The sequence below is a fragment of the Rhinichthys klamathensis genome, unplaced genomic scaffold (assembly GCF_029890125.1).
Source record: "Rhinichthys klamathensis goyatoka isolate OS25496 unplaced genomic scaffold, OSU_Roscu_1.1 h1tg000395l_1, whole genome shotgun sequence".
Classification (NCBI taxonomy): domain Eukaryota; kingdom Metazoa; phylum Chordata; class Actinopteri; order Cypriniformes; family Leuciscidae; genus Rhinichthys; species Rhinichthys klamathensis.
In genome coordinates, this window is record NW_026606897.1 from 141,665 (window position 1) to 158,854 (window position 17,190).

Here is a 17,190-nt window from a genome sequence, read left to right on the forward strand (position 1 = left end):
TGATCTCCAGCCATTTTAATCAAATTCGACAACATAAGAGCTACAGAGAACTACACTACAGCTACACAGCATAAGAGCTACACAAATAAATCATGATTACTGTGAATTAATTTAATGTGCAACTATAAACTATCCAGAAGTGCAACAAGTGCATCATTAAACTGCAGAAACATGACTGAAGTGATTTGAGTACTTCCGAACAGCCACATTATACCACAGAAGTGACCATGCAAAGGTTTATCTCCTAAAAGCAATGTTCTGCTGCTGGTTCCCAGAAGTGGGAGGGGAAGGGAGTCTAGATGCTTTCTTAGTTCAATAGGCCACACAGTTCACTGACAGCTGATGAATGAATCTTATCAGATGTCAACCGCTCCTTCCTTGGTAGTCCCTCAGTCTCACTCCACATCTCTAACCATCATGTTTCAAAGAAAAAAAGCCATATTGCCTGTTTCATTTTGCATTTAACATAATGCATTTGACTATTAACTACAGGGCTCACAGAGAGAACATGAGGGAAAAGTTGCATAATTTTGCACCAATGCTTTCGTGTTCGTATTGTAGTAGACGTCTTTGCTCGGATCTCAGGAAAGGACAGACCACATACCCCTTGCACTTTTGTGAGCACGTTGCCCAGGCCGTTTATGCAAGATTTCATTGGCCAACAATGCAGTTATGCACACTGATTACCTTCACTGAGCGTCTGTGGAAAAATATTAACCTTTTGTGTTAATGATGAATCTTTTATGAAACCTCCTCACGGGGCCAATCACAGTGAGATGAGAGGACTTGCCAAATCTTAAAAATAAGTCTAACAAGGGCATGGCTCATCAGCCCCCTTCATACTACTCAAAAAAGTCTGGAAACCAGCCAGATTTACATGAATATGCAAAGCCGAGCTGTATTCCATGTCCTTCCAAGTTTGCTAAGGGATTCTGTAGGCCTATTAAATAATCACTGAGACAGGCATATTCACAAATGGTCCCTGAAGATAAAGAGGCTGAAATTTCAAAGATCGATATGCACTGGAATAGTCTGTGCCACGGCCGTGACCCCAGCGGAGCCTCCGAGAATGTTTGCGTTCGGCGTGCTTTAAAACCTTTAATCGTAAAGACCTTTGTTCGTCCTTGAGAGGTGTGTCCGTTTTGCTACCATATGCATCTACAGTTCAATCCATCCAAACCTCTGTGTGTGTGTGCATGTGAAAATGCCTTTATGTGCATCTGCTTGTCTGTGTGTGAACTGTTCTTTCCTGTATCCCCAGGGTCTTGCAGACTCCTCCACGCCATCATCTTTTGCCGTATCCCACGGTTAATTAGAAGTCGCTGGGTAATGTAAGGTTCCTTTGGAGCCTGCTGAATGAACCCACTGATTAGCCCACAATGCCTCATTACGCTTGGCCTTGTCATTTGGGAATAAGCCATTCAGAGTTAAAGAGCTTACAGCCACTGCATCTCGGCATCCAGGTGTCACCGTTCCAGTCCCGCGCCGACTGTACATTGAAGTTGATCAATGCTGTATACGCTGCAAGCTGGGCTGCTTTCAATGAGCCATTTATTCTGTGAATACGTTTTTGAAAGTCTGTAAGATTCTCTTAGCTTTGAAATCAAAATGTCCTCTTTCTTTTAAAGGATGAGTTTGCGATAAAGTGCTGTAAACATTCCTGCACTATATAATGCTCAGTAATAAACAAGTGTACATTAAGACCTGTCCTCAGGAGAGATTCAAAGCAGTTTGAAAGACTTTTCAGAGATATTTGCATATTGTTATTGCTTGTAAATTTAGTCATATTTGTTTGCACTGAATTCAACAATGTGAACATAAACACACATTACATTAGCAGCACACTCTTATAACCTTCAAAAACATTTCGGAGGAGCATATTGAGGGGTTTCATGATCCCTTGATCATCTTTCTGTAATATATTTACTCAGATGAATCATGCAAATGAAGCGGTTCATTCAGACTGCAAATCTGCAGTCTCGTGGGAAGTACTGCAGTGTGATGGCCCATGGAAATCAAATAATGAATAATGATAGTCAAATATTCTTTTATCCCCCTAACCAAGCAATATGGATGTGGATTACAAGATTCTGGTTCTGGGTTTTTATGAATCTGGGAAACCTTGGACAAGAGAACACCTGTTTAGTACTCCTTGGTGATAAGTGTGAATCTGGTGGATTTCTACATTATCGAGGTGTTGGGTAGTGCAGAGAACTTCCAAAATTGCACTCTGGATTCTGTCCAATCAGCAAACTGCACAGTAAGACAATTTCACGCAGTCGCACATATCTTTCACTGATTCTTGAGAGTCGGGACAAAACACGTTTTAAAAAACTTTTTTTTAAAATACACACTATATCAATTATAGTTGTATGTTTCTGCAGAGAAAGGTCTTAGCTATTTAACCATGTTAAGGAACAGGTTCTAAATAAAAACACATTTTTAACAAATAAACATGTTTCCCTTCAGAACTGGATTTGTGTCAACTCCGTCAGACACACTAAAAAGTATACAATTTTAATTCTTCCAATCCAAAAAGAATCTAAATTTCTGAAGTATATTGTAATAGTGTTTAGTTACTCTGATATGTAAAAAAAAATACAATATATAAACTTAAGTTGTGATTTCACACTATTCTGAAAACTCAGATTTCTAAATATTTGCATTTCCAAACTTTGATTTTAATTTCAATATTGTAAAAACAAATTCCTTAAATAAATAAAACATAAGATGATGTAGATCAGATGGTCCTTTATTACAAAAACAACATAAACTGAAGGAAGAAAAAAATTTTCCCCAAAAAATTTACAAAAACAAAAACATACATCCAACGCTGTTGATGAAGATCTGACGGAGTTGATGGGAAAACTGACGGTGTTGATGAAAAACTGACGGTGTTGATGAAGATCTGACGGTGTTGATGAAAAACTGACGGTGTTGACAAAAAATGTGTGTGCATTGTGATTATTGAACAGATGTGCTCTTTAAACTACTACTAAAACTACTCCTTGTTATTAGAGTATTGAACTTACTGTAAAGCAAACTATAATAAAGATATTGCACATACACCGTTTCCAACTATTCTAAATTACACCGTTTCCAACTATAAAAAACAACAACAAGGGAAACCAGGGGCCCTCCTCCCCCTCTGTTTTCATCTACCTCCCCTATACCACTTCCTGCTCTCCTTTTTCTCATCCACCTCTTCTCCTCTTCCTTTCCTCCTTTGTAAGTAGCCATTTACTTTAAAGTGGCGTGTGTGTGTGTGTGTGTGTGTGCGTATGTGTGTGTTTGGGTGTGTTGGATGTGTGATTGCCCTGCACTGCCTACTTTATACTGGGTGTGATCTTAAATTGACATTCCTTGACAACAATACTGTAACACATAATCTGTAGCTTAGAATCAGGTTCAATTAGCTTACTTAAGATTTCATTTTTGTCTAACCTGCGCTTATGCTTTGAGCAGCAGGCGTCGGACATGCGTATGGTTAAATAATGTAATGCATGCTATGTATGTGCATTTATGTGTAAATAAAACCCTGAAATAACAGTTTAACCCTTCACTATATTCATAAATAATATTATATTCGCACATTAAGAGGTTATTGGTGGATTTGTCAACTCCGTCAGCTACAGGTCAACTCCGTCAGGTTCTATGTTCTGACAGAGTTGACGTCTGACAGAGTTGACGTAAGGGCATGTATTTTCCCGCCAAAACATGTATTGTACACTGCATCTAGGTAGTTTTTCCTCAGTTGCTAGCTGTCCCAATAACCTCACTAAAATGCTTAAATTCAATCCACTATGGTTTAAAAAAAAGTATCTTAACAGAAAGATGGTATTGACATGGTGCAGCTGTGACCATAGGAATATTGACATTGTTTGTCTAAAATATAAAAAAATGTAAAACGTTCCAGAGCATGTGTGGTAGTGCTGCATTCACCACAGACAGGGAGATGAAAAGGGGTCCTCAAGGATATAGCTGACCATGCTATTTCCTGATTTAAAGAGCTTTATGAAAAAATCTGACGGAGTTGACAGAAACTGAGGACACAACTTTAATAGGCAGATATTTATGGAAAATATTGTTTGATGTTCACTTCATGCATTGTTTTTTATATTTATACCCCTTATCTTTTATTTGATATATATGTTTTCACAATTGTAGAGCTTTTTTAAAGTTTTTTGGGATGGTTAATATTGTAACCTCTTGCTGAGGACAAGTGCAATAACATGGACCATCTAACCACAGACCATACATTTAAACAACTTTTCCCCAAAAAGATAAAAAAGTTTATTCTAAAAATCAGATAGGTATATACAATTCCTTTAGATTTAACTTTGTAAGTATGTCATACTTGATGAATTTCTTCATTTTTGCTATAAATTAGACTTTTCTTTGTGGGACATGTTTTGTCCCGACTCTCAAGAATCAGTGCTTTAACATCTCCTCCTTTCAACACGTCTTGTGTGCATTCAGATAGCTTTGTTCCCTGCATGCTCAACTTGGACTGATATAAGAAGGTGCAGGTGTTACTGGAAGGATAAAAAGTTCTTCCAAAAGCTGTTTGGAAATTCTTCTCAATATGTTAGACTTAGGAGAGAATAGAACACAATGAAATACAATATGATCAACATAAACGATAGGTACTTGAAAAAAGAATGGGAATACATATTGTTTTGATATATTGAGACACAAATACATTTCTACATTAGAATCTAGTGTGTTTTATGAGGTAGTGGGGGGTCTGACTTTCCAAATTAAAGTTGACATGAAACTGAAGTTGCGATATTCTTTTTTTTGTCCATCAGAAATGGATTAGATCGTTGGATCGTATCTATATAAGAAAATAAAGCTATTTTAAAAAAACCTAACAAAAGTTAATATACACGTTAGATCACATTATTTATCGCTCACTAAAAATCGCGTTTGCCAGTGTTCAGCCCTCTATCGCTTTACGTTGGAATCCGTATCGGATTGTATATCGACAAAATTATTAAAATATTGTCATGTCACTTTGTTACATATCATGGCTACACAAAAAAGTTTTGTTTAAAAAGTATGGTTAACTGTGATAGGGCGGTAAAAAGTAGCCTGTTTTTTCGCTAGACGAAACAGATAGGCCCTACTCATACTGACATAGCCTACTGACAATAATTCCTTAAAAATCAAATGTCGACAGTAACTGAATAATTGCGCACATTGACTTATTCAATTAATCTGCCTTAATAAAATATAATTAGTCATAACAGTCAACTTAATCATCCATCATCCTGGTGTAGGCGTTATTGTTCATTACAGTTGCATTCCTTTGAAATGTAATGATTATGGATTTTCTTGGCAGCGCTGAACAGCCATGTAGGCAGGATCAAGTATTTGAGAAGGGCTCTTGATTGTCGTGAGATCATTCGTCGTCTGTCCAGTGGCTGCAATTGGACGCATAAACGTTTTTTTCCTCGAAGACTCAAGAGTAAAGGATGAAATGAGGCGCAGAGCGGAGGAGCTAAAGGAATGGGCGAATAAGGACAGACGGAACACGCACACGGAGAGAGCTGATCTGACTGAAGCTGGGAGAAGATACGCGTGAAGTCTGATCATCACAAGACGCGGGATTTTAGATCACATTTAGATCAAGAGGATTCCATTGAAGCGAATGGTGTGAAAGGTAAGACTGTTGAAGGGTTTTACTCTCGCTTAATCTCATTATCTCATCTGCGTTTGTGAAAACAACACTGGGAGAATTAATCAAGAAAAAGCATCAAAAAGACTGAGCGACATTTTTTCACATACTGTTTTGCTACTTTTATTTGTTTTGTTATTCATTTTCTTGAATTTATCTCAAAGTCTTAAAGTAGGCTATAATTTTGGGGAAATACATTTTTTGTTATATTCATTCATTAGCTACACAGCATAGGCTAGCCTAATTTAAATCACGTTTGAGGACATATTTTTTATAAATATATAGGCTGTATTATTTGCTTGTAAATTATTTCCTTAACGTAGGCTAAACAGAAGCACACAGAACTTTCATATTTCATTAAAAACAATCTTTATATTTTATATAGATTTCTAGTTTTACATAAGTTTTCTATTAGGCTATTATTATTATTAAAAATCGTAGGGATGTCCCAAACATCCCCGATGCTCAAAGAATATACTTGATACCCATCTATTTTTAAATTTAGCGCGTTTCATCTTTACTGTGCTGTTGAGAATAGAACTGAAGCAAGGATGAGTGCTTGATGTTTATTTCAGGATTCAGTAGCAGGTGAAACAGAGAGAGAGGGAGAGAGGGACAAAGACTGGGAATTTAACAATGCATTGTGGGCTCTTCTTTTAGTAGCCTACAACTATTTGACTGAAATGCTCAGTGCCTTAATAGCATGCCTTTTATCTTTTACAGAATAAAAAAGCATGTTTTAAGGCAAAATAACAGTAAAATAGTGTGATGTACAACCACCTGCAATCCAAACAAGCTTTAATTTAAACAATGTCCATTTTGCCCCCCAAAAAAATAATATGCATATTAGTTATAGTTGTATAGTTATAGAAGAATAAGCCATCTGTGTCACAACAGCTGAGAAAAACTGACTCAGTGAACTATGCAGCGAACCAGTATAATCTCTTGACCCTAATTTAAACCACTGTTTAAGTTAAGTGGGGGTGCCCTCTTGAACAAGCCCGGGCGGTTTCCTCTCTAAACACACATCAGCCTTCTTATCCGACATGAATGACAGGAGCTGTAGTGTCCTGCTTGTTCTCAGGAACAACAATGGTCCTCAGGAAGCACTTCTCACTGGCTGTCCATCAAAATTCAACAAAGTCTTTACTGTTCTTGACCCGCAGAGACACCCCTCCCTCCCCATGTGTTTCTGAAATCCCCCTGAGGCTACACGGCTTCGGTGAATTCCTCCACTCACTCTCTGTTTCTCTCCCTCCTTAGGTTCAGGGCAAGCATCACTCACACAGCTATAAGGATGCAGGTTTCGGGATCGAGGATTAAGCTGTGGTGTCCGCTTATCTTGCTGGCACTGATTCAGATTTTCACCCCTGTTTCGGCTCAAGGTAATTGCTGTCTTCATGGTTCTGAATTGGCAGTTTGCTCTGGTGCATCGGCTTTTGTGTCGTTGTGTAAAATATGAGATGTTGTCCTAATCATTCGATGTATAATATATTTAAAGGCAAATGGTTACATTTGATTGTGATTTGAACAAAAGGAAACATTGACCCTTCATGCACCTTCACATCTCCTTAGAGGACTAATTTCAGGGTAATGCCTCTCAGTAAGAAGGTAAAAAGGGCTAAAGTGAGTCTTGAGGGTTTTAGATGGGATAGAGATGTGGAAAAGCATTTAGTCTAACATCACAGGGGACCCCAATGATAATATCCCTCAAGGCAGCTTAAAGGCTTAATTGGTTGCTCTGTTTGGAAGGAGTTTCACATTCCTCCCAGACCGTGGAGTGAAAGGTGGAGCTTGGATCATCATCTAGAGTGGAAGATAAAGTTTTGATTACTCTCTGATTTTTTTCTTTTCACTCCTTATTCCAGACCAGCTCTTGTGTAATGGGCAGGTGTAGCCTAGACAGGTTCCTTTCATCCCTAAAAATCACTGAAAGCTTATGGTGTGATTTTAAATAGTTCTGTGGTGCATCTGAACAGGAAAAAAAACAAACCAAAGACTTTTGGTTAAAGGAATAGTCTAGGTTCAATACCAGTTAAGATGAATCAACAGCACTTTTGGCATAATGTTGATTTCCATGAAAATAAATGTCTACTTCTTTTAAAAAGAAAAAAAAATCTTGCAATGAGGCATTTACAATAGAAGTGAATGGCACCAATCCATAAATGTACAACAACAAAAAAATCAATTGCTGCGTCTGAAATCACATACTGTCTGAGTTGGTACATTTGGTGAAGAACTTACTTTGTGACTGTTAAGAAAGTATGTTATATTTCTATATAATCTGAATTAAATCTGGACGTATTACGTCCTATCACGTGACCTACAGTGTCAGTTGCATTACTTCACTACCATTCACAACTCCCTTTCCCATGGCTTCATGGGATAGTAAAGTGTTCATGAGAGTATTGATTAATATTTACTTATTTTACTTATTTTAGTATTTACTTATTTTAGTGTGGTTCCTTTACAATGCTATGTTATGACCTTAAAACACTTTTCACAGTGCAGGATTTGTAATCTAAAACATTTCGACATTTGCATCACATAACCAACTCCATGTATTGGTGTTCTGACATAGTAAACTTGCTCAGTAGCTCACCTGGTACAGCAAGTAGATTTTATCTCACATTTGGTTCATTAGTTAGGTTTAGGGTAGTCTTCTTGTGTAGCCAGACCTTCAAAATGACAGCGGAAGGTCTGGACTCCATCGCAGCTTTCATTAGCTAAGGACCACCCAGAGGCCGTCTGACTGACATGTAAAGCAACCAATCACAGTTTGTTTTGTGAACTATTCTGTGAACTTTATATCACATACGTTTGAAAATCCAGTGTTTAGTTGATCACATAGACTTCATATAGACATTCGCTCTCTTCCATTGGTCAGAAGTGAAGCCGCCAGTGTCCCGATATGGCGCTGACATCTTGGAGTCTGCGCAGTAGCGATTTCGGGACCAGACATGCGCAGTAGTGAGCAGGAAGTAAAGCCGCAAAATCAAGGCCCCGCCCTCACTCTCGCAAGCACACGCTCCTGCACTTTTTAAAAATTAATTATAGAAATTTAGATATTAAATTTAAAGCTCAAATCTCCTCAGTCCTCCGAAGATCCCGAAAAAAAGTGTGTTCGTGCTTCAGTGACTACTTCGCTCAGAGAACCTAGGCTTGTTTGAGATGAGCAAAATCTGCGCAGAACCGATCACCGGTGATCAGCGCGAGATGCATGCCGGTTAGAAATGTGTCCGAGTGCGGTCCGCCTTGCTCTGATGTCATGCCGACGTGTGTCAAAAACTCTCGCGACTGCAAGGCGCACGTGTCGGATTCTGCAGTCGCGCGCAGTTGCTCTCCACCGACTGCGCTGATCAAAAGCATGATGGGAAACGACTTGCTGACGGCACAGCTTAATGCTCATTGGTTTAAACAACCGTGATGTATTGTTCTCTTTTAAAATGTTTGATTTTAAAACTCTGACATCATGTTTTATGTGTATAAATTATGTGTGGATATTCCCAAACTCTCTGACAGTGCGATCTATGTGATGTAATTTTATTTTTTTAATAAAAACACATGTCTGTATTAAAGAAAAAATTATTGATAAACACGTAGGCCTATTTAAAATGGAATTAAATAAGTACTTTGGGTGTCTTGTTCATTATATTTTCATATAAAAGCAACAAAACTTAAATTACATCCAGTTTATTAGCAACACCATGCACGAGCGTGAATCCCGTGAATCCCGCGATATCCACCTTTGATCTCACAGGTGTCTGATCCACTGCGAGAAGCGAGATCTGTCCGGCTTGCCTGCGCTTTTTTCACTCCTCCCCTCACTGCAGCCGCCTACTCTCGCATACATTTCAGGCGAGGCAAGGCGCATCTCAAACAAGCCTCCTGTCATTCACAGCTGTCAATCATGACGTCACACCACCCTATACTAGGACCGGCCACCGGGGGGCGATCGAGACGTTTTGGCTTCACTTTTCAGGGCTTGTGCGGCACGCTTGGTTGATCCATAGACAGTAAAAGAAATGGACAGAGCGATCTCATTGGAACTCAGTTGAGACAGTTGAAGCCCACTTTTAGCGATTTTTGAGAACTTCCGTTCCTGACGCGCAGACTCAGACCGACTCAAACTAAGCTTGATGACGTGAGCAACCTGTCTGACAGACGTTAATCTTCTAGTAGCTGTGCGTGAAAACTGCCAACGTTAATCTTGCAGAGACGGGGAACTTGAGCAAAGAGTTCTTTGGCGTGAGTGAGCAGGAGTAAGAATTCCGTTGCTTTTATGGACTCATTATCTATGGGCTTCTCCCTTGACGGGACGTCCCCCCGATTGCCTGCGAGCTTCTCCTCCTGTCTGTACGGTAACTTCTGTACAGCGCGACAGAGAGTCGAGTGGTTATGACGCAATCGTTAGCCTATTTTTACTAAATCTGTTTCTACGGGGCCATAGTGTAACATAGAAGGTAATGGAGCCCTTTATACATTGTCGTGTTTCTTTAGAAATAAATAATGGACAAATGGAGTCTTTAAACGCCTCAGATGTAAAGTTATTCGCTGTCAAAGTGACGCAAAAATGAATGGGAGTCAATGGAAATGCTAACGCAAGTGAAGTTCTGCTACAACATGGCGGCACCCGGCCGGCTTCAACTTCCGGTCGATGGATTACCCCCTTGGGTTGATCATGATAAGCGCTCGTTGTCACGGTTGTAAACACCATGGTTTTCTACGCGATACACACGTCTCCTGGAAGTCCTGTTGAATTCAACCAATCAGATCACGACTCCAAAACTCCTGAAGTGTTTCCAGTTTTGTGTTCCATATGTAACAGACATTCAGCCAATATGGTATGTGGGCATGACGTCTGAGCCTGAGACTAGGTTTAGGTTAGAGTTTAGTATAGGTGGTACATTATTATCAAACGCAATAAAGCATTAACCCTTTAATGCCCCTCACTGAACATTTCATTTCTAAACATCGGTGATACTTACAACTAATGTAAATAATTGTTGCCATATTATGTTGTTATTTTTTTTGTGCTAATGAACACTATGCGACAAATTCTGTCAGCTGAGCTTAACTTAGCTTTTTGAAGCTGCCATATTCCTTTAACCTGACACAGACATATAGAAATCATTCCATCGTGTTTGTGGGTACTCGAAGCGTTGGAGTGAAAATGCTTGCAATTGCTGACAATGCCTTTCTGAGAATGAATGGGCAGAAGCAGACAGTGATACAAAGCAGTTTGAAGCGATGAGACATTATGAGAGTGTTTTGGAAGGGTCTTTATTGCAAAGAAGTTGTGGAAAAATGAAACAAAAGAACTGAAGGTCAAATCTAAACAGGCTGTCTGAAATCCTGTCAAAACTCTCAAGGCAGTCAAACGCACAAAAAAACAAACAACAACAAAACAAAACAGTTTTAAAGTAATTGTTGTTTGGATTTACAGGGGCAGTACATCTCATTACAAAACCTTTAATTAAGCAGTTTGTAATGTATTTTTTGCACATTGAGAGATGGGAAATGTAGCCAAGTTTCCCTGATTTTCATTTGGCTATAGATAATTCCTGCTGCTAAGATCTGTGGAAATTTACATCACATCCAGCAGACTTAGACGATTGTAACCTGCAGAATGTTTTCGACTGCTCCCGCTAAGTAAAGTAGGCATTAATATTTTAATTCCCTCCTCAACAGCGTTTTTTGAATTTGTTCAAAACAAGTGCGGAGCCCTCTGACAGGTGAGTAATTGGAAGCATGATGATAAAAGGACACAGTGGATTTCAGAGTAAGAACTATGTGAGTGTCTCCAAAAGGATGAAAGATAACCACATCAAAGACCTACAGATTTGTGGGAGCTCTTTTCTAATATACAGACAGATACAGGACCTCCTGCTCGTATTTCCCTCGTTTCAAGTTACAAGTCAGCACTTGTCACCCTTAAACTACCATGGCCATTGTTCTGTTCCTCCCCCTCAATCTCTACAGGATTCTGTTTGGCACAGAACCTTTAATCACCAAAAGCCATGACAGTTTTCCAAGGAATATTCTATGAAACTGTCATGATACTGCTTCCAGAAAGCAGTATCATTTTTTTTTCTATGTTCTTCTTTATTATCCATGGCTCATGAGCAGAGTTTTAGCATCTAGACATTGTTGGATTTACCTTCCGAATTGTATCTCGCATACATTGTTCATCTCTGTCATGGTGTGCAGTACTGAGCTGGCACAACACGCTTTCCCCCTCTATATTCGTACTACCAGGGTGGTTACTTTATACGTGGATGATCCGTCGTGAAAAATGTTCCAGATTCTCTAGATGGCTGGATCCACAGTATATCAGAACTCATTTCATCCCACTCACATGAATCACTAAGAATTATTACTGAAACTTTCCATGACACTTTTAAAGCACATACAGTACCATTTTTAGAATACCTAAAAATTAACAAACAAATATTTTTCTTTCATTTATTGGAAATATAGGTTTATCAATAACAAACACTTGGTCCCACTCCCAAACCAGATGAGTGACAGCTTCATTTAGGCTAAACTTTCAACCCAATTACTTGCGACCCGGTTTCCTGCTGTGTAGTTTCCACTTTAAAAAAAGACAGAAGCATTGAAATGTGTTTATATACATGCTGATTGATGGAAATGGGTCGTAGTCCCCCAAAGACACATATTTGGACTGATTGGTGTGGGTGTCCATGAGAAGATGCTCACCACACAGGAAACCCAGCAGTGTTCCAATCCTCAGGTTGGTGCGCCAAGATCAGTTTTATGTCTCCTCTCTGTCTCCTAAATGCCCTGTTTCCAATAGTATTGATCTCTGGGTTTCATTCTTAGATATTTTCCCTTTTCTGTTAGTGCCAAGATGGTTTCTTCATATATAATTAGTGTAGCACCTCCGTTTCTTTCTCTGGGCAGAACTGTTGCATGTGAAGTATATAAGAACAGAGAAACATTGATTTATCAATGTTTCATTACCCTACATGTGGGATGTGGGATGTTTGGGTGTGGTGATTTCTCATAGGGCTAACACACAGTTTACAACTGATTATGGGTCAGAGCTGATTTTGATGCTGTATAAAAAATGTTTAGGATTTAATTAGTAAAGACGACCTCTAATCAGTTGTTTATGGCCGTAGACACTCATAAACTGTAGTAATATGCTTAGTTGAACTGTTTAAGACTTGTCTTCTTGAACCTAACTGGTATTTAGGATGCTATACGCTTCTGACCTTTTATGTCACATTTTCTTTCAATAACCATCTTGTCATTTTTAATGAGTCAATAACTTTCCGTTCCTGATTTTATGTGCATTTTGTCAGATATACAATAAAATAATTATATAAAGTCACCTTAAATTTACACAGATTAATGTAAACTTAAAAATGGCCATTGCTAATGAGAATATGACTTGAAACTTACCTTTAAATGCAATTAGAATTGAAAGTCTTTTTTTTTTTTTTTTGTCATATTATGCACATTTTTAGTTTAAAATTCCATTTTTTCCTTTGCAGTTTCAGCCCCACGAAGACTTCGGTTTAAAGTTCTGAGTGCAGTCAAGCTTCTTGTCTCATGGAAGGAACCAAAAGGAGAATATGACGGCTACAAATTTATATATAATAGTGAACCAGGTAAGAAGCAATGTGGTCGGTCAATATTAATGAATGTAGTGGTACTTTATTGTATACAGGTTTGCTTTTAATGTGGATCTAAATCCAGTATTAACAAAATACAGTCTCTGTTTTAGTTCTTTTGAGCCACACTTGTATCTTTAAATGCTTTCTTCACTTTCCTCTGTGAAATTCAACAGATGTATTTGTTAACCTTGCCAGATCTGAAGGACTCTTTGTTTCTTCACATATTTGACAATAGTCCTTGTCTGGGGCTGTGATACAACTACCGATAACACGTATCTTGAGCCAAAGAGCCAAGGTCACTCTTTTGCTTTATGTAGACCAGGTGCACTAGCCATCAGTTCTGCAAACTTGTCCCTTTGTTAAACTCTCACAACCCCCTTTTCTTGGGCAACAATGAACCATGTCTAAACTCGTTGTTTCTTAGAGCACATTCCAAAACTCTGTGTATATTAGGCCTAATTCCATAGATATTCATCAGCCAGTTAGACATTCCCAACAGATGAGAAAAGCACTCTTTTCAATTATAGCAGCTCATTTGCTGTGTTCCTATGTGCAAAGTGACATTAGCGGGCTTGGCAGTTCTCTCTATTGGACAGAATTGAGATGGAAGGGATGGAACAAGGCCGAATGAGGACAGGTGATCGTTTGCATTAGAGCGAGTCAATGTGACTCTGTTGTGATTGAGATGAGGAATGTCTGGCTGCAGTACCTGGTCAAAATCTAGGAGGTCAGAGGGAGGTTGCTGCTTTTTACGGTATCTGATGTCCCACAACAACATTGGCAACTTGTAGAATACCAAGGGTGCCTTTGGCTCCCAAAATGAGCTTGAGCTGAGAAATTACAGAATGTATTCAAAATGAACATAACACCGAAGCTGATAAAGTAAGCTTTTGTTTTAAATGTGGTGATGTTCATAACATAGATGCACATCATGTAAAACATGTTTGATACTTGCGTGATTTGTTCCGTTGATTTACTATTGGTAATTGTTGTGTTGTTGATAGGTGAGATTATATTGCATCATTAACTACCACATTTCACATATCAGTCTCTCTTAAAAAGTGTCTGATTCACTGCAACTGAATATAAGTTATCTATACTTGTGTGGTTTAGAATTAATTTGCTTCAACTTGATGCTGTCCTTCTAAGTTATATTTATATAAAGCAGTCTTGTAAGAATAATTTTGCTTGTTTGGGAAAATGTTGTGTTAATTATGCTTCCCAAAGAAAGTTAAAAATGTTAAACAATAATACCAATATTTAAATGTTTTTTTTTAAAGAATACTATTATTAGTTTATTCTAGAACACAATTAATTTCTAACTTTTTTGAGAGTGCATTTTTATTTACACGTTGCCATACAGTATTAACAACCAGTCAGAAAATACTGATTTCACAAACTAAAAGTATAAATATTACAGTAAAGGTTCCTGGTTCATTTTGAATCAGATGCACAATTTGAGTAGCCTGACTACGTCAGACTTCCTACTTCCGCTAATTTCATTTCGCTCCTGTAGTCAGTCTGAGATAGCAGCCTATCTTTCAGTTTTCCAGCGGCCTTCGGACGGCCGGCCAATCAACGAACAGAGGGCGGGCTGAGAGCCGTGACGTAGACGCTAAGCGCTGAGTTTTACATTGTAGGTTAGAGAAATCGAAAACCGAAACCATAGATATCCATAATAAAGGCTAGATGTCTTACGGCGGAGTCTCTATCGTCATCACCGTCGGCCATCTTGTCACAGGCAAGCTGATGTAAGATGAGTGATCAGCACGAACACAAATACTATTATCTCGTTAAAATTTTGACGGATTTACAAACGGTTTGGTTTCGTACAAACGTTATTAATGTGGCTATAATTCTGGATGATTATTTATTTATTCACTTATTATTCATAAGTATGCAGTGTCATAACTGCATCTCTGACGTTTATAACAAACCAAACCGTTTGAAAATCGGTAGAAAATTGAGCAAGTTATGGTTATTTAAAAAGTACATGCACCCTTAAAACAATGTTACGAGTGAGCGAGCTGCCTGTGACAAGATGGTCGCCAGGTGCTGACGTCGACCTCCATTGGCCAGCCGCACGGACGAGATATCTAGCCTTTATATAGATATCTATGACCGAAACGACCGCGGAAATGGGAAACGAGACACGGGATGCAATTCGCTCTGTTATGGAGAACATTCGGGGGGTTTTCAAACTGAAGCAAAAATCGTTTACAGCCATGTTCACTCCGGTATTTCGCTCGCATCGTCAAGTGTTTATAGGAGGTTTACAGTGGAAGTTCGATCATAGATTTGAGTTCGATGCATGATGTCTGTGGGTCGATGCGGCTGTGTCGGCGCATAACATATGGCATAAATAAACTTATCTGATTGGCTTACAGGTAACCAATGATTTTAAACTTCAGACAAGCGCCCCCTAGCGAGAGAGAAAACACTTCTCTATTATGCCATTCCAGACTCTGTCTACGAAGCAAAGTGAAGTAGCAGAGTCTGGTATTACCAGGCTACAATTTGACTCACATTTCACCAAATAATTCTGTGAACTTTGAGCAATTCGCTTACTAAGTCTGTTTCAAACCGCTAACAAGGCTGTTTCATGAATCTTTTGATAGACTGATCAAAAGAACCGGTTCATAAGAATCATTTTATGCGAATCTCAGCTTGTGTTGTTGTGCTCATGCAGGAAACACTAGGGCTGTGTCTGAAATCGCCCCATATACCCTTAAATAGGGCACAATTTGAGGGGACAGCCATTTTTAGTGGTGTCCGAAACCATAGTGGACGTTATTGAGTGCACTCATTTAAACCCACAATGCACCACGATAACGAGTGTACAATCGATGTACACTCGACAGCTAGATAATACCCATAATGCACTATGAGAGTCGTGTGCCAAATGAATTCCCGCGTCTGACCAGAAGATGTCGCCTGCAGCTGAATCATCTATCCATCCATTTTCCAAACCGTTGGTCCAATGTGGCTACAGCATAATATCATACAGGTATAAATTCCTTTCTAATTAATTTATAAATCATTTAATTAAGGTTTATACATATTTTCCATGAGTTCAAGATAAATCTTTTCATTTCTACTGGAGCTGTCAGTTTGCTAAGTTTCAAATGTTTAAATGTACCAGCAGCCATATCACCCTGTAGCCCAAGACTGGTTGCCCACTGAAGCTAAGCAGGGTTGAGGCTGGTCAGTACCTGGATGGGAGACATCCTGGGAAAACTAGGTTGCCGCTGGAAGAGGTGTTAGTGAGGCCAGCAGGGGGTGCTCAACCTGTGGTCTGTGTGGGTCCTAACACCCCAGTATAGTGAGGACACTATACTGTAACAAGCACCGTCCTTCGGATGAGATGTTAAACCGAGGTCGTGACTCTCTGTGGTCATTAAAAAATCCCATGGCACTTCTCGTAAAAGAGTTGGGGTGTAACCCTGATGTCCTGGCCAAATTCCCTCCATTTGGCCCTTGCCAATCATGGCCTCCTAATAATCCCTATCCACTGAATTGGCTCTATCTCTCTCTCTCTCTCCTCTCCACCTGTAGCCGGTGTGTTGTGAGCGCACTGGCGCCGTTGTACTGTGGCTGCCGTCGCATCATCCAAGTGGATGCTGCACACTGGTGGTGGTTGAGGAGAGATTCCCTGATATGATTGTACAGTGCTTTGGGTGTACAGTAGTACACATGAAAGCGCTATATAAATGCCTTGTTTATTCATTCATTCATTATTAAACAGCAAGCACAAACTATGCAAAAGCGGCAGCCCTTCGGCGCACTCAGTGTCCGGATTCACTGACTCGTTTTCATTCACTCCATCAAGTGAACTATATTTGTGGACTAATCTAGGGAATAGTGAAT

The 17,190-nt window shown here is 39.2% G+C and overlaps 1 protein-coding gene across 10 annotated transcripts in view; it reads left to right on the forward strand.

The window, feature by feature from the left end:
• The first annotated feature begins 5,472 nt into the window (after positions 1-5,472).
• Positions 5,473-17,190, forward strand: part of col14a1a (collagen, type XIV, alpha 1a) — a 166,406-nt gene continuing 154,688 nt past the window's right edge. For 8 of the 10 annotated variants that reach the window (XM_056234440.1, XM_056234438.1, XM_056234442.1 and 5 more), the window contains exons 1-3: positions 5,473-5,665; positions 6,950-7,065; positions 13,201-13,317. In XM_056234440.1, coding sequence (XP_056090415.1) covers positions 6,978-7,065; positions 13,201-13,317 — 205 coding nt within the window. In that variant the 5' untranslated portion in view covers positions 5,473-5,665; positions 6,950-6,977. Of the gene's footprint in view, positions 5,666-6,943; positions 7,066-13,200; positions 13,318-17,190 lie in introns of all 10 variants that reach the window. The other 2 variants (XM_056234439.1, XM_056234445.1) reach the window with 2 other exon arrangements.